Genomic DNA, 22,371 nt, shown 5'->3' on the forward strand with positions numbered 1-22,371 from the left:
AGAGAGGACATCTGTGTTAAGTGATTTAATTTTTCTGTGTGAATAAGTAATTGATATGTAAGAAGATCCACAGTGATACATTTATAGATTATATCAAATTTCAGGAATTTTGGGTTTGCTGGCAAGGCAATGAAATCTGTAGGGCTAGGAGGGACCTCAGTTGATAAGTCTAGCAGTGGACCAATCAGACTTAATGGGACATACAAAATAATGATTTAGTTTATATAACACAGTGCCTACCTGAAGGCAATACTTAAAATGTTTTCATGTAATTAATGAAGGAACAAATGAGATAAAGGAGATCAGTGAATCTCAACCAGGGATAGAGGTCAAATCAGAATTGCCTTTCCCACATTCACCTGTCCTATCTCCACATTACCACCTCCCCTTAGAGATTCTGATTTATGACGTTTCAAAGTGTCATGACTCCTCCGCCCCCATTCTACCATCAGCTTAGAAAATCCCTGCAAAGAGGTGATGGTCTTCTCTGGTGTTTGGGACAGAGATAGTATTGAGAACCACTTATAGGTATTTGAAAGCGCCAGCATAGTGGCTGACAAGAAATGCTGATTAAGTCAGAAGGCTGAAGACGGACATGAAAATAATTCTAAGAATATGGTTAAAAATTCTTCTTAACCTTGGAATTGTTTTGCTTTTTACCAGATGCCCATCTTCCCCTCACCAGTTGCTTAAAAAGGAAAATTCCTCACAGGTATTTTAACCGGGGGAGATTTAGAAATGCTCCAGGCTCGATGTGTACCAGATTTTTGGTGTTCTGGATCAGTCTGTAAAGAGAGAAGGGGAAACAGGCAGCCTTTTACTAGATGTGCATTGTTTGGAATGCATGAAACCATGGTCACCAGAGGATGCTGGCTGAAAACAGCATCAACAGAATCAAGTGCTTGAGAGCAACTCCTGAGACCCCTGGGATGAAAGCAGCATGGTGAGAGCTAGGGGCTATTTCCAGGAAGCTCTGCTCTCAACATCCTGCCAATGCAGGTGCATCATAGCTGGGAATCTGTTCTACCCCCTACCCCTGTTCCATATCCTTCTACCCCCTTTCCCCAGGCAGCACTGATGTCCAGGGCTCCTGGCCAAGTAGTTCCTGCCCTATCATGTAGCCTGCACACAGGGGGAGATGGGAGAATCTGCTCCCAGGAGAGAGGAGCAAATTAGCTTCTCTCCCTTGTAGGTAGATTGGTTCTCTTCATACTGGGCTGGCAGGCACACTGACCAATTATCCAGATGGTCACCCAGTCCATAGAACAGCAGGGCAGAGTCCAGGGGCTTGGATTTTGGGGATTTTATGATTATTCTGTAGATAATTTGTTGCATGATGATGCCCAGTCTCCTAACTTCCCTGAGCTAGTGTTCCCTTCTGTAATATTGAAATAATAACACACAATCTTCCTACTTCACAGGTTGAGAGGTAGTAATAGAATATGCAGAAACAATGTCAAGATAGGGCTTTGCAAAGTGTAGAAGTACAGCCAGCCATACATCATAGTGGTGGAATCGTCCTTCTCCCTAGTCCCACCAGTGAACTGGACCCTTTGAGAAGAAGACTTAGCTGCCAGGTCCCAGTAAAAGGCCAGTAAATGCATTTGGCTTTCTTAACTCATTCAACAACCACTCAATGAAAGAATAATTGCTCTTGTATAAAGAAAATACAGAGCACTAGTTAGGTGGGCGGACTCTGGGGTCAGCTTGGTTTTACATCTTGGTTATACTAATTGTATGACTTGGATATATCGCTTACAGTTCTGTCTCTTCATAAGGCAGTTTAAAGAAATAAATGTGTAAGTTTGGTTCATAGTAAGGCTTCAACCAATGTTAACAAGTATTACCATAGTTGATGAAATCAGGAAATTGAATGATTTGTCTGAGAAGTAGTAGAACTTGGAGATGAACCCAGTTTTTTCTAACTCCAGGTCAAGTGCCCACTCCACCTTATCTTATTTACCCACCATTGGTGCCTATTTCCATTTTTTATGTCCTTTTGATTACTTAAAGGTGAGTGACATTTTGCTGTAATTGCTTTTTACAACTGAACCAAACAAACATGGGCCATACATAGCATTATGTGGGTGAGATGGAAGGCAGTTTTAGCTCTTAAGGATGTTTTGTGGTTTGACCTTAAACCACCCACCCATCCGTCCATCATCCTCCATCCATCCATCAAACATTGGTCTCCTACATGTGCCAGGTATTGTTTAGGTGCTGTGGATGCAGAGCTAGCATCCTAATCTCAGGGCCTTCCTTGAGAAAAGTCCATAAACTTTTCCTCAGGGCATTTCATTTTTCTTTCTGTTGATAAATGTTGCTTTGCATCAGGAGAAGCTTTATTTACCTGAAGCTGCTCTTGTGGTTCTGATTAAACTGTGCTGAATCAGCATCCCTTGGGAAGTCTATTAGAACTGCGGATTTCTAGGTCTATAGGCTGTCATCTATAATTGTAATGAGCCCCCCAAGAAATTATACCTCACAGTCAAGCCCAGATATACCTTTAGTACTTAAAAACTCATTTCTGGATTTCTCATAATTGTTTGGTCAGTTATTCTCACTCCCCTGGCCACACTCATGTCCTGGGGGATATTTGTATTTTTACCTCCTCTGTACTCCAGCAGCATTTGGCCCTTGGTTGGACATGTGGCAGGTACTTATCATACTTATTAATTATTCTGTTTAGATAATTGCTAATTGGACCATTCACAGGGAGGTCTTCTGGTTTACTGACACATGCACAAGCTTTGAGGAGACAGGCTGGGGTTGAATCCCAAACCTGCCATAGTCTGAGGCACTACTTCGGTCAAGTCACTGACCTCCCTGAGGCTCCATTCCTTCCCCTGAACACAAGGGGTAGTTACTCCATTTTACAGATGGTTGTGGGGATTAAATGACACAACCTAGGAGAAATAAGTGCCAAGCATAAGTACTTAAAAACTGTTGCCAACATATTTCTCCTTTCCTTAACTTTAGAAACTCCTATGCAGGTGAAGTTTATAATGTTCAGGTTTGGGCCAAACAAGACAGCAATAAGGGACCCAGTTTTAGAGTCACATGACCTGATTTATAGTCTTAGTTAACTTGCTGTGTGGCATCAGGCAAGTCAGTTAAGCTTTGGGACACAAAGTTCATGAGCTGAAAACTGAATTAAGCCAGTCTTCTCCCACTCTTTTCATTAACTGGAGAAAAATAATTTGGAAAGGATAATTTTGAAGAATCAATTTTAAGACATCACAATAACAACAAACACATGCCCGACACAGGATTTTACATGATAGGTATTCAAGAACCATTTACTGAAGGAGTGAATATGCCCAAACAGCTCCCTTTGAATTAATTCATGAGCTCTAAGCTCCTTTCCAAATTTTCCCACCACCCCAACTAATCCATACCCTCCCTTCCATAAGGTAAGTGCTACTTGGAAGGACTCTGCAATGACAATTTTAATTTCTAACTTTGTGTTGTGATGTTTCAGAGTTTATGCAGCTCTCAGGGAGAAGCAGTTGTCACCATGGCAACCTACAGGCCACTGCAGTGAGCGAAATTAGTGCCTGCCCAGACCTAGTAATTGCTGTAGTCTTTTCCTCTTGGCTTTCTAGCAGTGGATGCTTGAATACAAAAACTGAGTGGGCTCCAGCCAGTGAGAGTAATAGTGTACAGCAGTAAATGATCTGTTAGCTGATGCTTACATTTCAGACAAATTGAGGAGGTTGTCAAAGGCCTTAGCTTCTATCTTTTCCAGGGAATCACTCTGAGAAATTTCACTAGGGAGAGAGGAAAAAAAAGAAGAAACATGAAATAAATGACTGTCTGCATCATAGGTAGCTGTGCATGTGGCCCAACAACTGGGGTGTCCTTTTAAAAAAGAACAGTGGCACCTTTAGCTGTCCTCACATCATAAAGTGCTAACAGCTCCCTTTAGGAGCCCTATGGGTACCTACAATCCAGGTGCTGTTGAAATGCAAATTTCAGTAACCCCTGTTTATTTACAACAGGATTTTTTTTTCTTGTTTATTATGACACTAGAAGCCCAGTGCACAAATTTGTGCACCTTGAAAGGAACTGTGGGCTGTGAGGCTGCAGTGGCATAGGGGCAAATCTTGACCCATCATTCGTGCGCCCACCGTTCCCTCCCACTGTGGGCCCCAGTCACCTGTCTGCCGATAGCCTCACTCCCACTGCCTCCAAGCCAGCCCCGCTCACATCCACTGATGCTAATGGCACAGAGTGATTGGGGCTAGCACTGTCAGTGGGTGAGAGTGGCAGCTGCTGCCCTAATTGCCCCTCAGGAGCAGGGGGAGGTAGAGAAGCCCTCAGGGGCAATTGGGGCCAGCAGGTGTGAGCACAGGTGGGACTACAGCATGCAGGAGCAAAGAATTTTGATTAACCACCAGAGGCTTGCCCCAATGACAGCAGCTGGCATTTCACCTTAGTCTGGCACTCCCATTCTCTTGCTCCACCATCCCACTGTGGCTGATGCTGGCCATGTTCTGCTCTCTGCCACCTGCTTCCTATGCCCATCATGTCCCATGCACACCTCCTGGTGGTCAGCGCATGTCATAGTGATTGGTTGTTCGGTCTATTTGCATATTAGTCTTTTATTATTTAGAATGGCATCATAGATTATTAGAAGTTGACAGGCCCTTTAAGAAAATCTAATCAGATTCCTTTGTTTTACAGCAAATTGAATTTCTGAGAGGAGAGGCGCCTATTTTTTTTTCATTTGTTTTTTTATTTATGCTTGTATCATTTATTTTAAATATTTTTTCAATTAACTCACACTCAATATTATTTTGTATTAGTTTCAGGTATATAGCATAGTAATCACATACTTTACAAAGTTTTCAGCCTGACCTGGCACCATACATAGTTATTACAATATTATTGATTATATTCCCTTTGCTGTAGTTTACATTCCTATGACTGTTTTGTAACTACCAATTTGTATTTCTTAATCCCTTCACTTTTTCCCAGCCAGTCCCTGAACTTCCTCTTCTTTGGCAACTATAAGTCTATGTATCTATGAGTTTGTTTCAATGTTGTTTGTTCATTTATTTTGTTATTAGGTTCCACATATAAGTCAAATCATATGGTATTGTCTTTCTCTGGCTGATTTATTTTATTTAGCACAAAACCATCCAGGTCCATCCAGGCTTTTGCAAGTGATAAGATTTAATTCTTTTTTATGACCAAGTAACATTCCATTGTGTAAATGTACCATAGCTTTTTTTATCTATTCATCTATTGGTTGTGCACTTGGATTACTTCCATACCTTTGTCATTGTAAATAATGCTGCAATGAAAAGAGGGGTGCATATAGGATATATACCCAAAAGTGGAATCATTGGGTCATAAGGAAGTTCCATTTTAAATTTTTTGAGTATTCTCCATGCTTTTTTCCAGAGTGGCTGCACCAGAGGCACCTACTATTTATAGGACGGTTTTAGGATCAGGATCAGGCTATCTAGGTTCCCAACTCCATCATTTTAGTGAGGTTTTCATTTGGGTTGAATTTATTGTTTCATAACTCTTTCCCTTTTCCCCAAATCCTGTCCTGAGACAAATGCAAGGTGGTCACCTCCTGCACATAGTATCTTTCTGGTTGTGACTGTCTATTTCTTTGACTGTTTTTCTCTGTTAGCAAATTGAGGACAGAGAGTATGTCCCATTCACTTCTGAACCCTGGTGAATGAACGAACGGATAGATTAATGAATGAGTTGATTTTTTTTAGAAGACACAAAAGTAAAGGAAACAGCTTTGCCATATACCACCTCCAAGCATGTAGGTAATGTCAATGTTATTCTAAAATCCCAACATAAGCTACCATTTACTGACAGCTAAGAAAAATGTCTCAAATTCACAAATTGTACATTTGTGTGTTTTTTAAGGTTAACATTCATTGAAGGCTTCAGATTTGATGAGAGCTTTAGCCCACAGAAAGGCTGAGCGTAAGGCAGTTAATGTCTTTTATGAACAACACAGTAATGGATCATTCCTGGGCTGATTCATCTCATTCCTACCTAATGGTTTGCTTATTTAACTGTGGCTGCCTTTTTTTTTTTTTTTTTTTTTTTTTTTTTTTTTTTTTTTTTTTTTTTTTTTTAACCAGGAAGTCTTAATGCATTAAAAAATTTCAAAAACTCACCATGTAAACTTGAGAGAAGAGAAAAATTAGGTTCAAGCAAACTGACATTTCTGTAACCTGCAGCGAATTTGTCATAATATGCACTAATTCTTAAGGTTACTTTTACTATACTCATTGCTTGCTAATATTGTTAAGAGAGTCAGAAGTTTCTCAAGGAGCTGGAATTGCTCTGAAAGCCCAGCAGATCGTTAAAAATCAGAGATGTTCTCTGGGAACTAAAAGGCCCCTTAGGTCTTTTGACTCAGACTAACATTAAGGAGGATACTGGAATCCTGGAATATTGAGAAAGTTCTCTTTCCATGTATGGAGTCTTAGGCCATAGAAGCTGAGAGCCAGGGCAAAGGATTAAAGTTACATTTGACACAAATGTGAGATCACACTGCCTTTTCAGGCTGCTCTACACTTTGATAAGTACTTCTAATCAATAAGGCTATAAGTATTGTGTTTTTGTCATTGCTTATATTTTAGATACGAAGATTATCTTCTCATGCACAGTAAACTTCTAACACATTTTCTTATATGTGATGGTATCTAAAAATGTGACATGAGAAAATAACTGCTGTAGCAGGAGAATTTTTATGATTGGAATCTATCATCTTTTCTACTTGAGAAGTTTATTATCACTTATCAAAATACATTCAGTTCATTGAAGCAAGGTTAATTATCTAGATTTTAATGACTCTTGAAAATCATCTCTCTCTTCAAATGTTCCTAGATATTATTTGTATTAATAAAAGTACTAGGTTTTCCAAAATATAGTTTCTCTCCTAGAAAAATGATCCCCTTTCAACTATGCTTCCTTTTGGAAAAATTTATTATTCCAATTATGAATGTCTTTTGATATGTAGTTTTTTACTTACATTTTTATGACCTCATTAAGTCCTTTGAAAGCTTGAGATGGAATTACTTTGATACGGAGATAGGTGAGTGATCTAGAAAAGAAAAAAGGAAAGCCAAGAGTTTAAACTTTAAGATTGGATGCCTTTTAAGTTCATGAATAAAATGTGTGTGTGTGTGTGTGTGTGTGCGCGCGTGTGTGTGCGCTTGCACATTTATGTGTGTGACTACAGAGCTCTCAACAACTGAATTTAGGTTGAGAATTCTAACTTATATCCATAAAGAGATGTGTCATGAATTATTGCTGGTTTATGTCAAACAGTGTGTAATTTTTTGGTTAAGATTTGAACTTTGGGATCATACATACCAAGTTCAAATCCTCACTCTCTCACTACCTGGCTATGTGACCCTGATCATGTTATTTAAGCCCTCTGTTTCAGTTTCTTCATCTATAAACTAAAATAATAATTCCCATGTCACAGGGTTATTATGATGTTTAATCAAGATAACCCATGTGAAGGACAGGGCTTTGCACCAAGTAAATAGTTAATACATAGTTCTAAAGTAGTCCTATAGGTTTGGTTGGGAGGGTGGAAAAGAAGCTTTCTTGGGTAGAGTGGAGAAACAAATGGTAAAAATACAACTGAGAATCAGGCAGAAAGGAGAAGGGAAGATCTATTAAAAACATGTCCCATCTTCTCCAGGCAGCCTATTATCCCAAGAGCACTTGCTAATATGGTTAAATCGTATGGGCATCACATGCCATTTTTGGGGAACATCTACATAGCACATTTCCTTCAGGCACTCACTTATACCCAGAGGAACAATCTAAGTGTTCTTGAATTGAGATAAAAATTATGCATTACATAAGAGTTGAGAATAGAATGATTACTCAGCAACAGCAAAAACTAGAACAGGATGATGTACAAGTGACAAACGAACTTGGAGTTAAGATAACTCAGAAGAAAGCATCTGCCAGGCAGGGATGAATGTTCAACCAACATTTATCAGGCATTTACGGCGATTGAAAGTTTTAGCACAAGGAGAGAAGGGGAATGGAGCAGGACATTTCAGGTGGGACAGGAATATCATGACAGTGAGAACAGAGGTGGGAGGTGCTGCCTTTGCTTTTCAACATCTATGCATCAGAGACTGCCTTAGTGATGGGAAAGAACAGCTCCATCATGAGCAGATTTGAGTTAGTGAGATGTCTTACAGTTCCAGAGAGACTTGCTGCTGGTGTAAGGTGCTGTGTGAGTGATGCACATCAACCTCTAACCTTGTTGTATCTACTCAACAATGGAATGAGTAGATATTCTCCTTTAATAGCAGAAGAAACTGGATCACAAAGAAATTAAGTAATTTGAACAAGGTAATAGGACTAAGAAGATTGAGTCCAAATGTTCTTCTCACTGTTAATACTGGGCCAAAGTATGTGATTCCCAATCCACTCTCTTTTTGTTTCTTCACCCCCCTCACCAACTTTATTGAGGAATAATTGACAAACATACTTATATATATTTAAGGTGTTCAACATGATGATTTGATATACACATACATTGTGGATAGTTTACTTTTATTGTGGTGAGAACACTTAAGATCTACTCACAGCAACTTTCAAGTATGCAATACAGTATTATTAACTATAGTCACCATGCTGTGCATTAGATCCTCAGAATTTATAACTGATAGTTTGTAACCTTTGGCCTCTAGATTTTCTTCTCTTAGGCCATGGCAATCATTCTATTCCCTGTTTCTATGAAGCAGTTTTAACAATTTATTTTTAGAGTCTACATATAAGTGATGCCACGCAATATTTGTCTTTCTCTGTCCAGCTTATTTCACTTAGCATAATGCCCTCCAGGTTCATTCCATACTGTCTCAAAGGTAGCTTTTCTTTCTTTTTTTATGATGAAAACTATTCCATTTGTGTGTGTGTCTGTGTGTCTATATATCACATAGTTATATTTCCTATCCATTCACCTGTCAAAGGACATTTAAGTTGTTTCCTTATCTTGGCTGTTATAAATGATGCAGTGAACATGAGAGTGCAGATAGCAGCGCTTCGAGATAGTGATTTCATTTCCTTTGGACATCTACCCAGGTAATGCACTCTCTCTCAGTGAGCATAGTGGTAGGACAGGCTTTGTAACCTTGCTTTCCTTGAGAGGAGGCATGTCACACTATATATTTCCTCCTGCAAAGATCTTACCAACAGTTCCTCTCTGGGGCTAATGCAAAGAAATTTCATTGCAGAAAAATGCTTTCATTCAAGATTCTCTTAGAGATGGTACAACCTTGAGGAAGTAATCCAAACTCGGTCCTCTGAATCTATTCCTGAAGATAGTCTCCCCAAGTACACCATTCACTACCCAAACTTATTTAACAGGGCATCCAAGAGGAACAGGGACAGTGGGGGAGAAATCTTCTTACGATGGCATGTTTGCTTCCTATATTTCTTCTGGAATCATGTCCGGTTGGCTTACTGATTAAAAACACAGTTTTATTGCTCTCTGCACTGCCAAGCCAATAAATTTCCAGAAGAGAAAGCTGTATTCTACTGTACCCTATGCAACATCAATAAAACTGACAGCCAAATTCTGATTTCAGAGTCTTTATTGCAGGGGATAATGCAGTGCAGAACATATTTTGAAGAGTGTTTACATAAAAGCTTCCACTGAACACTTCAGAGCCATTTATATGCAAATGAAGCCCCCAGGCTGACGCCTCTCCCCAGGCAGCCTCCTCCTCCATAGGGCGCAAGGTGTGGCTCTCAGAGGAGCAGTTTGGCTCAGATTTGACCAGAGAGGTTGTTTGAGCTTTTGATTGATATAGGAATGAGGGATGAAGAACAAAGGTCAGCCAGAAGTGAAAGAAGCAGTAGATCATGCACTGGCTGTCCCCAAAGACTACGGAAAATCCCTGGTGCAAGATGAAATTTTTGAAGTTGATGTTGATGCCACAGAGCAGGAAAGGCAGAGTGATTGAGTTCCTATCATAAAAGAGCCACCAAGCGAACAGCAGATAGCTTTGTAGTTGTGGCTGGGGCAAGATACAGGCCTGGGGGCCAGAGAATGGGGAGAGAGATTGAGTGAGGTAGGGGCACTGAGCTTTTCACAACTGATGTATTCTCTTAAACCGATTTGGAGAATGTGTTTCTGCGAATCCAAAACTGTTTTTTTTCCTTCCACTGATTTATATTTTTATTTTAGAGATGTTATGTCTTTATTTTCATTGTATCTTCAATTGGCAGCAGTTCCTTAGCATTCAAGTGTATGTCTCCTGTATTTAAATATGTTTGTTCACGTGGCATATGGTTTATTCATGACCATTTGAATGCACTTCCATTAAGGTGCTCTATTCTTTGATGGATGCTTCTATGATTCTTTCCACAAAGCCAGAAACTTTTAGCAATGTGGTTGTCTCAATTACCCTGCCATATTCTACACCCACGTACATCCCAGAACAATTCTATCTACTTAAGGGCAACTGTTCAAGCCTTCATAGCATTGTTGATGTCAGTTGGGTTGGAGGCAGCCTGAGTATCCTCTGCTGAGTGAGGGAATGTTAAAATGTGGACAGTATACACCTAACTAATTGGTCAACAGTGAGAAGCAAGTCTAAAGCATGATTCTAAGATCCACACAATTCATGCACCGGGCCTCTAATATATATACATACTGAGTGGCCAGATTATTATGTGTTCAGAGATCATAATAATTTGGCCACTCAGAGTGTGTGTGTGTGTGTGTGTGTGTGTGTGTATATATATATATTACAAAATTACAATACATACACATCAAACATAGACATTTAAAAAGAAAACATATAAACATACATTAGGATGGTTGAAAGGAAGTAGAAAGGTATAAAATAAATAACTGAAAGCAGTGAGGGACTTTGAATGGACCAATGATAATGTTACTTGAATGAAGAAATATAATCAACTTAATGCTCTGTACTATGAGAAAAATGGAAAAGAGAAAAAGTTTTATTTTGATGTATTGAGTTTCCTTCTCCCCTCCCTCCTTCCTCCTTTTCTTCCTTCCCTTTTTGCAGTTAGGCCTACATGTATTCCAAGACTTTTGTGAACTTCAGGGACTCTTGTGGGAAGGTCTAGTCAATATCATTAGATATAAAGCAGAAACCAAGGAGAACTGGGGACAAAAGGCCAAAGGCAAGGACAGTTCAGCAACTCTGCTGTTCAGGGCCAAAAGAGGCATGAAAGCTATGCATAAAGCAAAGAAAAATAAAGGAAGAACAGCCTTTTCTGTCTCAGACAAGTAGAGTTATCCTTCCAAACTGTGGGTCTCAGATGGGTGGTAAAGAGCTATGATTAGTGGGCAAATGTGAGTTTGAACTCTGCCTCTTGAAAAGTAAGATGACTGAGGAAGAATATGGCTGTGAAATCATGTAGCTGCTTACATTTATTACATTTTCACAGTCCTTTGTACAGTTTAAAACTTTGATTTCTAAATGAATAATGTAGCATAGGTGACACCTGGAATATGGCCAAAACCCACCTTGCCCAAGTGCCTTTCACACAGATGTTGAAACAAATACTTAGATCGGAAGACAAAGGTGGCCTTAGTTTCATCTACTCAGGAATCCTGCCTGCAAGTTCCTCACCCTTCCAGTTATAAAGTTGAAGTAGAAACAGCCAGCCTCTCTTCCTTGGAATTGGAATAAAGTATTCACCCAAGTTCTGAGATTTTATAATTGGTTATGACTCTGGTGAAGCCCTGTGTTTATCTACACTGGGCCCAACAATATTTGGAGGGTAGGAGTGTGCCTGTAGAGCCTTGGATTATACCTGATTCCCCCATACCATATTGGTGCTGGTTTTTGCCTTGATTACTTATTCTATAACTCCCCAGAGTTTATCTAGGAATGGAGCCCCTGCCTTGCCTTCTTTTAAAAAGATCCTGATCCTTGTATCTGTTCCCCTTAGATGACACTGATGACCAAAAACAGTTCCTAGTTGCTATCTGCTTAGGATGAACCTAATATATTTCACTGCTGCATTCTGTCTTTCAGATTGGGCCCCCTGGCACAGATGGGGGCCCTGTGTAGTAGGGTCTACCCAGTGCAGTTGGGTTTCCTATGGTATATGCTATGATGAGCTGCCAAAATCACCCTTTAGGACTAAAATACTTGATCCCCCAGCACACGGGAAAGTGAGCAGCTAAAGTTCTCAGTTGAGTTGCTCTCCTGGAATTATCCTCAGCCCCAAATCACCACTTCACCCAAGATCACATCTTCTTACCTGGGCAGCCCACATCCAATGACTGGTCAATGCATAGAATAAAGGCATGGCCCCTTTTGTCTAACAGTTGGACTACTTAGAAGGGCTATCCCACCTTCAGAACTCCTTCCCATCAACTCTTTCACCTGGCCTGCTCAGTCCTCTTCATGGCCAACCCCAGTTGCCAAGCACCTAGATCACCATGTGTCAGAGTCCAGCACCAGAGGCTCTGCTTACAGATAAGCAAATAGCTTTCAGATAAACCCCATCACCTTGAAGAGGATGATTCCCCACTAATAGATCCTTTTAAATTGTTAATAATATCTCTTGAATACTCAAGGTTGGGCCTTGAGCCCTCTTCTTTTTCTCTCCTGACTGATAACCTTCAAAGGAGACAATCTGTCCAGCCCACTGGATTGTTAATGAACCCTCAAAATAATGTTAGTTGGAGAGCTTCAGAAATAAGAGGACTCTGTGTGCCCCTTCAAGGGAACCTAAGATTTGGAAATCCTTGCTTACAAAAACCTATCAATTGGAAGACATTTGCTTTATCAGAGGGTTCTTTTTCTTACAAAAGAATTCCAGGCAATGCACAAAGCCAATAACAACTGTAGGTTCCCCACCTCCCTTTAGTTTTTAAGAGCTTGGAGTATACAGATAGTTCAGGGCAGGACCCACTTCTGAAGCCCATAGTTTGAGCAGGGCAAGAGGGAGACAAGAGCTAGGGAAGAGATGCAACACCAATCTGGAGCCTTCAAGGCCTGGGTGGGGTCTTTGGTTACTTTGCTAGAGCTTTTACCTTCCTTCTGTTACCAGTGAATCAGGTCTCGGTTCTTGAGTTTGGCAAAGGAAGAATTCAGAGCCAAGAATTCTAATGCCAGAGGAAGTTTAATGAGCAAGCAAGGCAAGAGTACACTAGAAAAGAAAGGCTTGAGCCCGCTGCTCAGAGAGTTGCTTTGGCCTTTTAGAAAGAAAGTCACAGAGATAGAAGCAGTGAGCTAGCTGGGCTTCGTGGACTCAGGAAACAAGTAACAGAAGCAAAAGGAGGGCCCTTGGAGATAGGTTCAGGGGGTTAGCCCAGGATGAGCTGCCCTGCTCACTGCTCCTGGTTGCAAGTCTCATGGGGACCTTTAGAGCTGAAGAGAAAGAAAGCAAAGACACAAACCTGAAGACAGTAGACATGGGCATACTCCAGAGAGAGAGAGAGAGAGAGAGAGAGAGAGAGAGAGAGAGAGAGAGAGAGAGAGAGAGAGAGAGAGAGAGAGCGCACATACTGGGTTCTTTGTCTTAAGGGTTTTTATCCATTTTCTTAAGGTGGGAATTTTAGGGGAGGTCTCAAGAGAGGATATCAATAGGCTATTCATCAGCTTCTCAGGTAGATCCCTTAATATGCTGATTCATCAAAATGAGGGTATAGGATTCAGGTCACGATCTCTACTGGTTGGTCAGTCCTAGGGTAGGGGATCATTGGTTATTGCATCTGGTCTTATCTCTAGTTTGACTAAAACTCTGTTAACAGACCTGAGGCTTTGTTCCAAAGATTATTTGGTGCTGATAAGAACCTGATTGTTCTGAAGGCTTAATGCTGAAAGGAGTGGTATGTGAGAGAAGGAGACAGGTACCTAAGGATGCTGGATGAGGCCAGTCTGAATCAGTCATCTGTCTCAGTTTCCCCATTCCACTTGCCAAGGAATTTTCCTAGCTTCTAACTATCGTGCCTCACTTCTGCCCAGCATGACAGAAGTGAAATATTTTTATTCACTCCCCTCTAATTGTTTAGAAAAGCCATCTATATTATTGATTTAGGAAAGCTACAAACATCCATCCATCTTTTACAGATGATTAGTTTATTGATGGAGCTACACACCCTGAATTTTAAAACACTACAAAAATCAAAGGGAGGGAAAAAGAGAAATTAGAGATGGTCAAAGCTTTTTTGCCTAATGAATTCATTGAAATAGGAGGGAGGAACATTACCTTATTTAAATTCACAAGAATGTTAATGTTTTTGTATTTATAATATAAAACCTTGTTCTATATTTAACAGAGGCTTAAGAATTTCTCTATTCTTTTCAAAGCTGCTCAGTAATTACAATAAACTTGCTTTCATCTTGGAATGAAATAAAATTGCTTTTCTCTTTCCAAAATGATTTAAATCTTTGTGATTTCAAATGCATTGATCTATTTGGTAACTTTATTATTGAGTTTGTCTTCATTTGTTGGCCTCTTGTCTTTAGCATTTACCTTGAGGGAGCTGAGACTGCAATGTTAACTGAAATAATGAAGTCATATAGATGGACATCCAAAATGTTAACTTTTACTTCAGAAAATTTTGGAGCATGCATTAAAAATACATATACTAGGTAGCCCTAGTCAGTTTGGCTCAGTGGATAAAGCATCAGCCTGTGGACCGAAGGGTCTCGGGTTTGATTCCTGTCAAGGGCACATACCTCCATTGCAGGCTTCTTCCTGGATCAGGCCCCTGCAGGAGGCAACCAATCAATGTGTTTCCTCATGTTGATGTTTCTTTCTGTCTTTCCTTCCCTCTCCAACTCTCTCTAAAAATCAACAGAAGAATATCTGTGGGTGAGGTTTAAAAAACATCAAACACATCCAAGTAATTTTATTGTTTGACTACTTCTTTAAGTATGTATTGAATTTGGCTCAAAGGATCAGAGTGAAAGGTCCACTTTTCCTAACTTAAGTTTCAACTGCAAAGTGCGGGGTTGAACCAGGTGGTTTGGTTCAACCCCGCACTTTGCAGTTGAAACTTAAGTTAGGAAAAGTGAAATGACTTCCCTGAAACCACCTGGCAATTCAGTGGCAGTTCTGGACTACAATGTAGATAATTTCATTCCTGGTCCAGTGCTGTGTCCTTCACTAATCAAATCACATCAGTATTTTTTTGTGGGGGGAGTGGGGAGGTTCATACATCCTGCTACATAATCCTCTGGATCTCCTGTGAAAACCTAGACTTCTGATGGAGCCTTCAGCTTCTTGAGGATATGTGCTCATATTTAATTAGCATTAAATATGGGAAGAGATCAACCAAAGAACTTACATGTATATATACATAAACCATGGTCACTGACAATAGGGTGGTGAAAGCCTGAGGTGGAGGGAGGGGGTGGGGTAGAAGAGGTCAATGGGGGGAAAGGGGGGCATATGTAATATTTTCAACAATAAAGATTAAAAAAAAAAAAGATGCAGCTCAAATTCCTCTTCCTCCATGAAGCTTCAGAGTCTACCAGAATGGGCTTTCTTTCTCTCTTTGGTTCTCATCAGCATTTAATTACTACATAGGTTTTTGTTTGTTTGTTTACTGCACTGATATTTGAAATTTACCAGGAGCCCTGTATGAACATTTCTTCTGTTCCACCATTGGACACCCAGTCTCTGGTGGATTTTGCCTTCATACATATCTTGCTTCTAGTTCTTTATCCCTTTCCCACAGCTATTCTTCTTGGCCTTTTTCTCACCTTCACCTTACTCAACTATACTCCCAAAATTGGTTTCTTCTCACCCTGTCCTGTGTTTCCCCTGCCCAGCCTAGATTAATCTTCCTTATAACTCCTACTGTGTCACTCTTAAATATCTATGATTGTCTCAGCCTTGCATTCAAGGCTCTCCAAATAAAGGCGCAAACTTAATTTGTCAGTCCTATAACTCATCATTCCTTTCATATACTGGTAACTAGCACACTAAACTTTTGCTGTACAGCTCCATAGCCACTAGCCACAGGCGGCCATTAAGCACTTAAACTATGGCCGGTCCAAGCTGAGATCCACTGTAAGTGTAACATTCACACCAGGTGTTGAAGACTTAGTATGAAAAAGAATGGAAAGTATCTCATTAATAAGTTCATATTGATTACATTTTGAATAATTTTTTGTACATATTGGATTAAATAAAATATTTTATTAAAGCTAATTTCACCTTTTAAAAGCTTTTTAAATGTGGCTATTAGAAAATAAAAATGACATCCATGACACATTATATTTCTACTGGACAGTGCCTATCTAGACAAATCAGACTATTGTACTTCGTGAACTTGCCTCATTTACCTGTCTTTATTCATACCTTCTCCACCTTCTGGCACATCTGTACTTCTCTGCTGGTCAAATTCTACTCTTGGTTAAAGGTTTGTCTTGGGTGCTACATACTTTAAGGAATGTGTCTTCCCACCAATTGCATATGCTTTCTTCTTGAAAGTAGCACAGTGGGATAGTGAAGAGTATAGTCTCTGCAGCCAGGCTGTCTTGGTTCATATCATCACTTCATTCCATATTTATAAATGATGATGCTAACCCAGAGATTTTTTGAGATTAAGTAAGAAAATCTACACTAATAAAAGAGTAAGATGCAAATTGACTATACCTTCATGACACCCACCAGCCAATCAGGAGTGAATATGCAAACTACTGAGCAAAGATGCTGGGTTAATTTGCATACGCAGGAGCCAAGCGGCCAGGGGCGGGGCGGGATGCTTGCGTTTCACCAGGAGGATGACGCAGACATTCTGCACCGGCCCCGCTGCTCTGGGCAGCATGGCAAGGCGGAAAGGTGGCTAGAGCCTGAAAGGCAGCCAGGGGAATGAAGACCCATTCTTGCACGAATCTTCATGCAACAGGCCTCTAGTGTCTATATAATACGGCTACAGCATCAAGCACAAAATGAGGCTCAATAAGTACTTTTAATTCATAGCTGCTTACTGTGAAAAACTCAAGCTTCCCTGCTTCTGCCTAATGATAACTCTACTTCCTTATTGGGGGTGGGGTAGATGGGTTCAGAACTTTGGGATGCACTCTTCTACTTAAGGTCATCCTTAAGCTTATAAAACTGTGACTTGTTCCAAACACTTGACTATCTGCTGATAAAACATAGGATAACTGAGAGGAAGGCTAACCACATCCAATTTCTTTAGGATTCAGGTATCTCTTATAGGCCCCCCCCCACTAATAGCTTTTAAATAAATGATAAAGAACAACTCTCCATTAAATACTTCAACTCTAGGGAGCCACTCTGCAGAGTTCACATTTGCTCACTGACTTAAAAAGTTCAGTGGGAACTCTGCCATTGAAAGTGCGGTTTGAGTGACTATCCTCTAAGATGGCCATTCCAGAGCGCTGGACAAGCTGCTAGGTGCCTGTGAATTATAATGGGAACCACGATGTTCAAGAAGCTTCCCAGATAATGGATTTTCCAAGTCATTTGTGCTACACCTAAATTAAAAATATAAAGCCTCGGAGGAAAATGGTATAATCTAGGCTCTCACTCAAAACCCATTTCAAGGTTTCTCAAGACACAAAGCAAAATGATCTAAATCTTTACCCCCTAAACTAGAATTCTCCTAGCAATAATATAACATGACAAGAATAACTCTGGTAAATAAAACTACATGTTGAATTCTTCCAGGGGGAATGTCTGCATCATCTGAAATGATTTCTCAAAAATATTTTTTAGAAGCAGAGAGTATTATGTTGTCAGGGCAGTGACACTGCAGATATGCTTCAGGAAGCTCTTTCATTACAAGCTTCTGTTTCCAGACACCTACACCTTCTTCATTTTATTTTCCTTTAATTTTTAATGAGCCTGGAAAAGGTGGTTGCACTGATATACCACATATTTTAATTAGTCTGAGGATGGGTTTGAAGTGCCCGAAATTACTAGCATGTGTGCTTTCTGGTTGCCTGGCTCAAAAATGCCCCTTCTCTGGAGGCATGTCATTGCTGATTGCATCCTGGTAGAAGCTCCTCCCTGACTGTGCTCTGGTGCTTCTGCCTTGGGGCTGGGCAGGGGGAGGCAATCAGATTCTCTCTCTTGGGAATTTAAAACTGTAACAGACAGACAGAAGGAGTCTTTGCAGCTGATTCATTGTGAAGGTGGAAAGGAGTTCCCTGACCTCTTACTGCTAAAATGACAGATTCTCCCTGGATCTTGCCAGCACAGCACCCTTCTACCTCCTTATTCTTCTAATAAATTCACCTCTTATGATTAAGTGTGTCAGAGGTGATTTCTGGTGCTTGCAAATGAGAAAAGCTTTATTTGGAGCCCTGCCCAGGGTTTCCAGTGGAAGTGGCCCACTGTGTCCTTGATGCTCCACAACACAGACAGGGCATGTGCTGGTGGTCAGTGAGAGAGCAGAAGACTTTGAAGTGTGGAAGGGAGAAGGAAAGAGAGATAGAAACATCAATGATGAGAGAGAATCATTGATTGACTGCTTCCTGTGTGCCCCCTGCTGGGGATTGAGCTCGCCCATCAGGCATGTGCACTTGACCGGAATCGAACCCGGAACCCTTCAGTCTGCAGTCTGATGCTCTATTCACTGAGCAAACCCGGCCAGGGCAAGAGTGATTTTTTCTTTCCCAGTGGCTTTTCTAAGCTTGTGTCAAAGGCCAGTACTAATCTTATGGGATAATGGCGCTAACCTAGCTGCCCATATAGAGAGTGAGGCTTACAAAGTTACACCTCAGATGATACCTCCACAAGGCTTCTTTGTTACTGTGGCTAGAAGGAAAGGCTCCTCTGAACTCCTATCAGATTTTGTTTATAGTGGTTTTTATTACCTTCTATTGTTCTGGGAGTGATTTAAAAACCGTAGTCCTCTCTTTCCTACAGTCATTGGATCCTGCACATTAACCTGTCCATTTCAGCATGTAGTTCCTGAGTGGTCAGCAAGTCTGACCTTAGGGGCTTTCTCTGTTTCTAGCCTGTGGCTTAGGGATGGGGAATAGGGAAATGAAGGCTGAAGAATGGGTTCGAGAGCATATATAGGAGTGAGCATATATAGGAGCATATATAGGATGCAAAACCAGCCTATGATGAGGTGTTGGGTGGCATGTTTGAGAGGCAGCTCACCCTGGGCTGAAAAGAACAGCATATCAGACTGCAGGCAATAATGAGCTGCACCATTCAGGGACTCTAACTTACTCACATTCAAGGTTGAGGAGGCCTAGTGGGTCATTTTCTCTAATGATCACCACCAGGAACAAAACTAGTCCATCAGGCTTGCCCCTTAGAAGATCGAGGTTTACTGTTCATCCTCCTATATGGACTAGAAGCATGAAGAGTAAATGCAGTCTTCTCTGCATCATCAGATTGCTACAATAATACTTCGTAGTTGAGGGAAACCTTTACTTCCCAGTACTTTTGACTCGGCTGTCCCGTTTATCTTCCCCATAGTCACACCCACTCAGGGGCAGGAGTCATCACACCCCTTTTATGGACAGCATAGAGGCTTTATCCGTAGCCCGAATCCACAGTGCAAGTTAGGGAAAAGAGACCTGGTGCTAGAGCTCAGGTCTGCTTGGCCTTTGTCCTGCCAATCAATTCAGATCACTTGGAGGCTATGCTGGACACTACCCTATCATACCAGAGCATCCCCATCCCTCTGAGGCTCAGGTATGTTGTCTGCTGTTGTTCATGAGTTAGAATTAGGGACCCAAGAGTCGCCTCATTTCCTCAGAGTCAAGGATGATTCTGAGTTTGGCTCAGGTGACAGAGCTCTGGCTCAGGGCCACACAGATGATTCTGAGTTTGGCTCAGGTGACAGAGCTCTGGCTCAGGGCCAAACCAGCTGTGCATGGTTTGCTGGCCGGGAGGGGGTTTCATCTCTGAGTGAGGCAGACGCTGGGAGTAAATGAGGACCATGTAGAGAAGCTGCTAGAAGCTGCCCATCAAGTCAGAGAGCCCACCTGCCTGGTGGGAAGAATTATTTTAATTCTTTTCTTAAAAAAATAGCTGGTGGGAGACTTGCTAAAATTTGCATTGAATGTGATTTTTCACACACCCAGGGGAGCTGCCAGAACAGAACACATATGCTCCCCTGGAGTCAGCCCTCTGGGGTCTGGGTGTGAGCGGCAAGGCCTGCCCCACTGCAGGGGCTCAGCTGGTTTTAGCTTCCCAGGTGTGAGATCAGGTACATGTGGCCAAGACATCGTCTGGTACAGCTACTCTGGGAGATTATATTTTGGAAAGAAAGGTTTCAGGTCTCATTTTAAAACATGAAAGGAAGCCAAATTGAGGGGCTTGGAAAGAAGATAGAGGTGGGTAAAAGAAGCTTGAATTAATCTGACACTGCTTTTGAAATAAAAAAATAGAATAAGGCAAGAAAAACCCACAGAATTATTGCTCTCCAAGGGGGGAAGCTGGGTCCAATGCCTAAAAGGTCTGTACGTGAACCTTTTGGCTCTACACTTCCACTGAGATTTTGGGAACTCTATTGCATGCTTTCTGGTATCTCACTAGGGGCCAACATTCACTTTCCCCAAAAGGATGATTTTTAAACTAATAAAATCTGGTTCTTGCAAAGCTTCCCCCAAGGAGCCTGTTTATAGGCATGTTTAAGAATTGCCTTGAAGGTGTAGCTGGGGGAGCTGAGCCAGAACTGAGGTTCAGGATCAACTGCTACCTGGGGCCTTTGCTTTTTGTGGGATAGGGAGGTGGGACAAGAGCTTCCTGAATTTTGAGTTGTTTATTTTATTTTATTTTATTTTATTTTATTATTATTATTTTTTGTCTGGCTAGCGTTAGGGAAGGCAGGGATAATACAAACTGTCTTACTTGCAAGAGTCAGGTAAGCTTCTCATTGTTCTGCAGGCTTCTACCTGGTATCCTTGTCAGAAAACCCATCAGTCTCAATTCAGGCTGCCTTGGTAATGGTTTTGTTTTGTTTTAATGGATCCTGGGCTGGGGATTAATTTTTTCTTCTTCTAATGAGTGAGTTAAAACAAATAGGCAATAAAAATTAAATCTGGATGGGGTATATTAATATAAGGAAGCTTCCAGTCTTGCTTCTCAGAGGCTGATATGTCTACAAAGGCCCATTCAAAGGACAGACTAGGGCTCTGCAAAATCTCTCATAACAGAGAGAACTCCCTCCAATACTCATAGCACCCTCCTCATTGTCTAGGATGGAGAATTTTTAAATGGCATTTAGATATGGTACATTCTAAATAACATGTATTTCCTTTTGGCATTGGTTCATTGTTCTTATTCAACTATTTTCTCAATAGCTCAGTAAACACTTGAATCATACTACCTGAGAAATTATGGGAATCTTGAGTTGAGTAAGACCTCTTCAACTGATTCTCACTTCAACAATTCAGAACCAAGGGGGGCAGATTTTATCCCCAGGGGCCATTTGGCAAATGTCTAGAATCATTTTTGGTTGTCACATTTGGGAGGGCAGTGCTACTGGCACCTTGTGGGTAGAGGCCAGTGATGCTACTAAGCATCCCACAGTGTACAGAACAGCCCCCACAACAAGTGATTATCTGACTCCAAATGTCAGTTGTGCTAAGGTTTAGAAACCTGCTGTAGCAGAAGATACACACATTGAATAATTGGTTATGCTGTGGTGAGATACATGCAAAAATATACGTAAGTACAAGATATTGAAGCAAGTACATATGTTTGTGTTTGGAAGGGTAGGGGTAGGGGGGGACATTGTGGAAAGCTTCATGGGAAAAAGACTCCAAATCACGATTTTTACTTAATGTCTTTTAATTAACTGTCCAAGAATGACTTTTGAAAGTTTATTAGTCAGGAACTACATATTGGATTTTTTTTTTCTTTTTGCACAACCCTCTGGGTAATTTAACCAAATGTTTTTGATGACTTCATATCTTCTCTTAAAAATAAAATTTCCCCAAAGAGCTGGGGAGAGGCATAGTAAGAGAAAAATCCATTTAGTAACCTTAGTTCATGCTTCTCTAGTCTACTATAACCTATTATGGTTATAGTTCTTCCACCTGGGCAGTTCTTCCCTTTTCTCTTTCAAGGTTCATCCTCATGACCCTTGGTTCATGAAACCTTTGGAGATTTCAGTTCACTGTTACCGGTCTATTCTCTAATTTCCTTAAGAGCCTTGTTACCTCTTTCCTCATGTATATCAGTCTCTTGGGTGTATTTATACATAGACTATGGGCTACTAAAGAACAGGGTCCTCCTGCAGATCCCTCTACAACATTGGACCCTGATTTCCAAGAGGAAGAAGGAAAAAGAGATTCAGGGAAGATATCAGGATACTAACATTTTGCTGGGACACTGGACTCCTGTATACAGCACATTTTATCTTTCCAAGTCTCTGGATCATGTCTTATAATAAAGCCTAAAAGTTTAATCTCTGCTCAATTG

The 22,371-nt window shown here is 40.9% G+C and overlaps 1 protein-coding gene across 1 annotated transcript in view; it reads right to left on the minus strand.

Annotated features, from left to right (window-relative positions):
• Nucleotides 1-22,371, minus strand: part of LHCGR (luteinizing hormone/choriogonadotropin receptor) — a gene marked incomplete at its 5' end in the record, with an annotated part of 51,156 nt that overhangs the window by 24,782 nt on the left and 4,003 nt on the right. Inside the window, 3 exons of the mRNA XM_084901018.1 lie at nt 711-785; nt 3,696-3,770; nt 7,013-7,084. Of these exons, the coding sequence (XP_084757144.1) occupies nt 711-785; nt 3,696-3,770; nt 7,013-7,084 (222 nt within the window). The remainder of the gene's footprint in view (nt 1-710; nt 786-3,695; nt 3,771-7,012; nt 7,085-22,371) is intronic.

Source organism: Pipistrellus hanaki (assembly GCF_964339955.1).
Source record: "Pipistrellus hanaki genome assembly, chromosome: 12".
NCBI classification, from domain to species: domain Eukaryota; kingdom Metazoa; phylum Chordata; class Mammalia; order Chiroptera; family Vespertilionidae; genus Pipistrellus; species Pipistrellus hanaki.